Here is a 7028-nt window from a genome sequence, read left to right on the forward strand (position 1 = left end):
AACCAGGGAAGAACCCTGCAGAACCAGGCTCAGAGGAGGAGGCTTTCAGCTACTGCTGTTGTGGTGAGGTCGTTAGTATGGGCTCTAGAACAGAACCCTGTGGAACTCCATGTTTAACTTTGACCTGAGCTGAAGACTCGTTAACAGGAACCAAGGAACCACTTTAACGCAGAACCTTTAATCCCAATAAGATGTTCTAGTCTCTGTAGCAGGTTGAGACCAGGACAGGGACCAGGACTGCGACCAGGACAGAGGCCAGGACAGGGATCAGGACAGGGACCAGGACATAGACCAGGACAGGGACCAGGACTGGGACCAGGACAGAGACCAGGACAGGGACCAGGACAGGGACCAGGACAGAGGCCAGGACAGGGATCAGGACAGGGACCAGGACTGGGACCAGGACAGGGACCAGGACAGAGACCAGGACTGGGACCAGGACAGAGACCAGGACTGGGACCAGGACAGAGACCAGGACAGAGGCCAGGACAGGGATCAGGACAGGGACCAGGACTGGGACCAGGACAGGGACCAGGACAGAGACCAGGACTGGGACCAGGACAGAGACCAGGACAGGGACCAGGACCGGGACCAGGACAGGGACCAGGACAGAGACCAGGACAGAGACCAGGACTGGGACCAGGACAGTCCGTCCTCAGTCCTCCGTCTGCTCCACCCACCACTGTCTGTGGCGAGGACCAGCAGGACATCGGCAGAGGCTGCCTTCATGTCGGGTCCGTCGTCGTCCTGAGGGACACAGGACCCTGGTCAGATGGGACAGGGGTCGGCGGGGACACACATGGCAAAGGTCAGAGGTCAAGGGCCATACCGCTGACTTCATCACGACCCGCTGAATGACTTCATCGCTGGACAGCAGCACCTCCTGCTGGTCGCTCTGCAACCTGCAGGGAAGACGCTGAGTCAGACAGAGTGTGTGTGTGTGTGTGTGTGTGTGTGTGTGTGTGTGTGTGTGTGTGTGTGTGTGTGTGTGTGTGTGTGTGTGTGTGTGTGTGTCACCTGTGTGTGTTCTCTGTGCCTTCAGGTTGTTGTTCAGTTGAATCCTGATGAAGAAACAGAACTGTCACTGCTGACGTGGTACTGTGGCTTTTAGTGTGTATTACTGTCACGGTGTTTTGTTACTGTTGTGCTACTGTCACGGTGTTGTGTTACTGTTGTGTTACTGTCACGGTGTTGTGTTACTGTTGTGCTACTGTCACAGTGTTGTGTTACTGTTGTGTTACTGTCACGCTGTTGTTACTGTTGTGTTACTGTCACGGTGTTGTGTTACTGTTGTGCTACTGTCACGGTGTTGTGTTACTGTTGTGTTACTGTCACGGTGTTGTGTTACTGTTGTGCTACTGTCACAGTGTTGTGTTACTGTTGTGTTACTGTCACGCTGTTGTTACTGTTGTGTTACTGTCACGGTGTTGTGTTACTGTTGTGCTACTGTCACGGTGTTGTGTTACTGTTGTGCTACTGTCATGGTGTTGTTACTGTTGTGTTACTGTCACGCTGTTGTTACTGTTGTGTTACTGTCACGCTGTTGTGTTACTGTCACGGTGTTGTGTTACTGTCACGGTGTTGTGTTACTGTTGTGTTACTGTCACGGTGTTGTGTTACTGTTGTGCTACTGTCACGGTGTTGTTACTGTTATGCTACTGTCACGGTGTTGTGTTACTGTTGTGCTACTGTCACGGTGTTGTGTTACTGTTGTGCTACTGTCACGGTGTTGTTACTGTTGTGTTACTGTCACGGTGTTGTGTTACTGTTGTGTTACTGTCACGGTGTTGTGTTACTGTTGTGTTACTGTCACGGTGTTGTGTTACTGTTGTGCTACTGTCACGGTGTTGTTACTGTTGTGTTACTGTCACGGTGTTGTGTTACTGTTGTGTTACTGTCACGGTGTTGTGTTACTGTTGTGCTACTGTCACGGTGTTGTTACTGTTGTGTTACTGTCACGGTGTTGTGTTACTGTTGTGCTACTGTCACGGTGTTGTTACTGTTGTGTTACTGTCACGGTGTTGTGTTACTGTTGTGTTACTGTCACGGTGTTGTGTTACTGTTGTGCTACTGTCACGGTGTTGTTACTGTTGTGTTACTGTCACGGTGTTGTGTTATTGTTGTGCTACTGTCACGGTGTTGTTACTGTTGTGTTACTGTCACGGTGTTGTGTTACTGTTGTGTTACTGTCACGGTGTTGTGTTACTGTTGTGCTACTGTCCTGTTGTGTATTCAGCCACACCCCAACCTGTTCCTGCTGTTTCTTCTTCGGTGGTAGAGCAGGAGGGTGTTCAGCTGAGGGGGTGGAGTCTGAGTCCAGGTGTGAGTCCAGGTGTCTCCGGTAGAGAGAAGCTGTTGACTGATCACTGTAGAAGGAACAGAACTGAAGATACTGATGGACTGGACACACACACACACACACACACACACACACACACACACACACACACACACACACACACACATTAGAGTTTCAGACGTACATTCAAACAACCAAATGAGGATTCAGAAATGAATTTTCAGGATCACTGAATGGACCTCTTCCTGAAGTGTGTGTGTGTGTGTGTGTGTGTGTGTGTGTGTGTGTGTGTGTGTGTGTGTGTGTGTGGACGCACTGTGCCGGGTCTTCTCGGGCAGCGGAGGCGGACTCTTGTTTGCATCGGGACCTGCGGTGTCTTCAGAGTGGGCGGAGCCCAGATGGTGAGGCGGAGAGTCAAACCCAGAGGGGGGCGGAGTCTGGGAGCAGGTGAGTCCTGAGGTGGGACAGACAGGGACGCTAAGTCAGAGACCTCAGAACATTCCGGCGGATCCGGTGGATCCCGGATCGTCTCGGTACCTGAGCCGGTCCTCGTCTTCTCTGGCAGGGTGGGGGGCGGGGCCACAGTGGAGGGGGGCGGGGCCAGAGTGTCCAAGCAGGACATGTCTGTGGTGAGGAAGCGGTAGTCTGGGTCGTCCTCTGTGAATGAGACGAGCAGGACACGCTGGAGCAACCCGTCTCCATGGTAACAGGGAGACGTGGCGGTCGGCTGGGTTCTGGGCTCTGGCCTGTGGGGGGCGCCGTCCCCCTGCTGAAAACCTGATCCCAGTCAGACTGACGGGGGCGGCTGGTCCAGCGCCGGGCCGGAAACACACAGGAAGTGTGTGTGTGTGTGTGTGTGTGTGTGTGTACTCGTATTTCTATCCTTGTGGGGACCAAATGTCCCCACAAGGATAGGAAAACCAGCTTGATGTGCCTTGTGGGACCTTCTTCTGGTCCTAAGTAGGAGAAACAGTGTTTTCTTCACCATGTTGTTGTTACTGAAAACAGTCAAAGGTCAAAACATTTCTTTAGGGTTCGGCTGTGTGGTGGTCAGGGTCAGGGTCAGGGTCAGGGTCAGGGTCAGGGTTAGGGGCTAGACATGAATGGGAGTCAATGGAAGGTCCCCACAAGGATAGAAATACGAACCTGTGTGTGTGTGTTTGTGTGTGTGTGTGTGTTACCGCAGTGTGAGTCATGAGCGGTAGACTCTGCAGAAGAAGAGGGTCGCTTCAAACAGTCATCTTCACACTCCTGTGAAACACACACACACACACACACACACACACAGGTATTAAAGTTTGTGTGTGTGTGTGTGTGTGTGTTTGTGTGTCCGGTCTGCTCGCCTGTTCGACCTGGCGCTTCTCTTCAGGCTCTTGTCTCATTGGTGTTACTATGGCAACCCTGCAGGGGGCGGGGCCTGATGATGGCTGACGCTTCTTTGGAGGGAGAGCTGGAGGACTGAGACAGTCAGACAGTTACAGTGGCACAAACTCTGTGTGTGTGTGTGTGTGTGTGTGTGTGTGTGTGTGTGTGTGTGTGTGTGTGTGTGTGCGCGTGCACTATGTTGCTTCTAATTTCTACACCTTGACTTCGCCAGCAGAACTGCAGGCCTGTTCACCAGCTTCCTGCTGTTAACACACAGAGGAAGTGTGTGTGTGTGTGTGTGTGTGTGTGTGTGTGTGTGACTTCCTGTTTGGTTCTGCTCTGTGTTTCAGCAGATCAGACAGTCGGAACTGAAACTTACAGAGTGTCAGTGAATGCCTCACCTCTGGCCCAGTGAGACTCTGGTAAGGGGGCGGGGCTTCAGGGGCTTGGGCGGAGCCAGATCGGTCTGCCCCGCCCCTGTCCTTTCCCCACTCACTGCTTCCTCTTTGTCCTCGTCCCTTAAAATACTGAAGCATGTCTCCGAACTGTTCAGTGTCTCCTGGTCATCAGAATGTCCCGTCTGTCCCCCAGCAGTCTGCGATTGGACGGAGGACAAAGGGGCGGAGACTTTGTGTCTATCTGCAGCCAAACGTACCAGATCCTGATGGACACAGAGACAATAAATCAGGAAGAGGACAGAGTGCAGAGGACAGAACAGGGAGGACGGAGAGGACGATCTGTCCTCACTTTGACGGTGTCCAGCACCGCCCTGATGACGGCGGTGATGCTCGGTGTGGACTCCTGGTTGCCGTGGGAGACGCCCTGCACCATCACCTGATCGGCCCAGCGAATCAGCCGAGCCAGAGCGTCGTACGAGACCGTCTCGCTACGAGGACACAGACGGGACGAGACGGGGGTCAGTGGACACGCCGAGACGAGGACCGGCAGGGGGCGGCTCGTACCTGTTCTCCAGCTGCTGCACCAGAGCCTGCACCGACTCCAGGACGCCCGAGGAGGCCCCGCCCACAAGACCCCCGACCACCGAGCGGTCCAGCAGCGGCCTGTCCCCCCCGTCCCCCCTGTCCAGGCCCAGTCTGTCCACCAGAGCTTTGAAGTACTGCAGGGCGCTGACCACGTCCCTCTGCCGGTCCAACAGCGCCGCCCGCTGCACACACACACACACACACACAGGTCAGGTGTGTGTGTGTGTGTGTGTGTGTGTGTGTGTGTGTGTGTACCTCGTGGTTCTGCTGCCTCAGGTCAGCTGGTTCCACCTTCACCGTCTCGGACCGTCGCCGTGGCGACTGCAGCTTGTCTCTCAGCTTCATGGTCAGGCTGGACAGCTGGGAGGCTGGAGACCAGCAGCCAATCAGCAATCAGGACAGCAGCCGGAGGCCACAGCACCTTCATCACCTTCATCACCACCATCAGCATCTTCGTCACCACCATCATCATCATCATTGTCACCATCATCATTATCTTCATCATCATCACATGATCTTCCTCACTACCATCACCAAGATCGTCACCATCAATATCATCACCAACCTTCATCCTCATCCTCATCACCATTATCTTCATCATCATCATCTTCATCACTACCATCACCAACATCATCATAGTCTTCATCATCACCATCAATATCTTCATCATCATCACCACCATAATCATCATCATCATCAGGTTCATCTTCATCGCCATCCTCATCCTCAGCAGCAGCTCCTCACTTCCTGGTTCAGAGGTGTGGAGGCGACCCACCTGTCTTACTGTCAGTCCAGGAGCTCATGTCTGCAGAGGGTTCCAGCGTTCCGTTCCAGGCTGACAGGAGGTTCCAGACTCTGACGGAACGTTCCGGACAGCTGAAGCCACAGACGGAGCAGAGTGTGGTCTTACTTCCTGATGTTCCACTCCTCTGTCTTCTCTTCTCTTTCTTCCTTCCTCCTTCGTTACTTCCTGTTTCTGTGTCACAAACTCTCATCATCGTGCAGCAGCCCCCCCTGCTGGCTGCAGGCTGAACAGCAGCCTGCTAACCAGAGAGGAGAACCCTGCAGAACCAGACTGAGGAGAACCTGCAGAACCAGACTGAGGAGAACCTTCAGAACCAGACTGAGGAGAACCTTCAGAACCAGACTGAGGAGAACCTGCAGAACCAGACTGAGGAGAACCTGCAGAACCAGACTGAGGAGAACCCTGCAGAACCAGACTGAGGAGAACCTGCAGAACCAGACTGAGGAGAACCTGCAGAACCAGGCTCAGAGGAGAACCCTGCAGAACCAGACTGAGGAGAACCTTCAGAACCAGGCTCAGAGGAGAACCTTCAGAACCAGACTGAGGAGAATCCTGCAGAACCAGACTGAGGAGAACCTGCAGAACCAGACTGAGGAGAACCTGCAGAACCAGACTGAGGAGAACCCTGCAGAACCAGGCTCAGAGGAGAACCCTGCAGAACCAGGCTCAGAGGAGAACCCTGCAGAACCAGGCTCAGAGGAGAACTCTGCAGAACCAGGCTCAGAGGAGAACCCTGCAGAACCAGGCTCAGAGGAGAACCCTGCAGAACCAGGCTCTGGGTCGGTCCGTGCTGGAGCTCTTCAGATTGTCTGGGCTGTTGGTTCTTCAGGAACGGTTCAGTTCTCACTGTTTAAGGACGGAACCTTCAGAACGTCTCACTGCTCCCAGGACCTGGTTCTCTACTGAACCTCCTGCAGCTGCTGGACCTCCAGGACCCCACTGGAATCTGGGAGCTGACCTTTGACCTGGCAGACCAGAACAGAACCTCCACATTCGAGAACCGCTGCTCTTCTGGAAACTGGAAAAGCTGCATAGGAATCCTGCGTGCTGAGAGATACAGCTGCAGTGAGACGTCAGGCTGCTGAAGCTGAAGCGACGTCGCTGCAGCTCCAGCTGGTTTGGCTCATTTCTGCCACACAGACCTGAAACACGGAGGTCTGAACGTTCAGCACAGATAATTCCTTTGTAGACGGCAGATCGTGTTTATTGATGAGGATGAGGAGGAGTCCTGAGAATGTTCTCCCCTGGAGGAGGTTCCTGCTCCTAAAAGAGAATCCTGGTCAAGTTAAATCCAGGTTTTGAATGATCATTTGGTTTGTAGACCTTTTTCACACTTCCTGGTTTTTTAGCCGGAAATACGTCATCACGGTGGAACTCCACTTCCGGCACAAGCTAAAAACAACAGATACTGTAGCCTCCAGATAACAGGGGACTTTCTGCCTCAGCTGGACCTAACTAGCTGCAGCTAACTAGCACTTCCTACCAGCAGTGATCAAGACTTACTTTATTGACCATCTTCATCCATCCGCCTGGTTCTCCTGGTGTTTGAGTTTTAAAGGTTCTGACTGGAAGGCCG

General features: G+C 53.3%; 1 protein-coding gene across 8 annotated transcripts in view; it reads right to left on the bottom strand.

Annotated features, from left to right (window-relative positions):
* The window catches only part of LOC115397555 (rap guanine nucleotide exchange factor 1-like), a 21840-nt gene extending 16261 nt beyond the window's left edge, over positions 1 to 5579 (bottom strand). For 6 of the 8 annotated variants that reach the window (XR_003932516.1, XR_003932515.1, XM_030103899.1 and 3 more), the window contains exons 1-13: positions 5423 to 5579; positions 4903 to 5015; positions 4627 to 4829; positions 4412 to 4550; positions 4066 to 4325; positions 3643 to 3757; positions 3481 to 3550; positions 2837 to 2956; positions 2616 to 2753; positions 2249 to 2400; positions 1018 to 1061; positions 830 to 902; positions 681 to 747 (exon numbers count right to left, since the gene is read on the bottom strand). Coding sequence is in view for 6 of the 8 variants with exons in the window: in XM_030103899.1 (XP_029959759.1) it covers positions 681 to 747; positions 830 to 902; positions 1018 to 1061; positions 2249 to 2400; positions 2616 to 2753; positions 2837 to 2956; positions 3481 to 3550; positions 3643 to 3757; positions 4066 to 4325; positions 4412 to 4550; positions 4627 to 4829; positions 4903 to 5015; positions 5423 to 5450 (1522 nt within the window). In the remaining 2 variants the exon portion in view is untranslated. Of the gene's footprint in view, positions 1 to 680; positions 748 to 829; positions 903 to 1017; positions 1062 to 2248; positions 2401 to 2615; positions 2754 to 2836; positions 2957 to 3480; positions 3551 to 3642; positions 3758 to 4065; positions 4326 to 4411; positions 4551 to 4626; positions 4830 to 4902; positions 5078 to 5422 lie in introns of all 8 variants that reach the window. The other 2 variants (XM_030103897.1, XM_030103898.1) reach the window with 2 other exon arrangements.
* Positions 5580 to 7028: the final 1449 nt, after the last annotated feature.

The sequence above is a fragment of the Salarias fasciatus genome, chromosome 12 (genome assembly GCF_902148845.1).
Source record: "Salarias fasciatus chromosome 12, fSalaFa1.1, whole genome shotgun sequence".
Taxonomy (NCBI): domain Eukaryota; kingdom Metazoa; phylum Chordata; class Actinopteri; order Blenniiformes; family Blenniidae; genus Salarias; species Salarias fasciatus.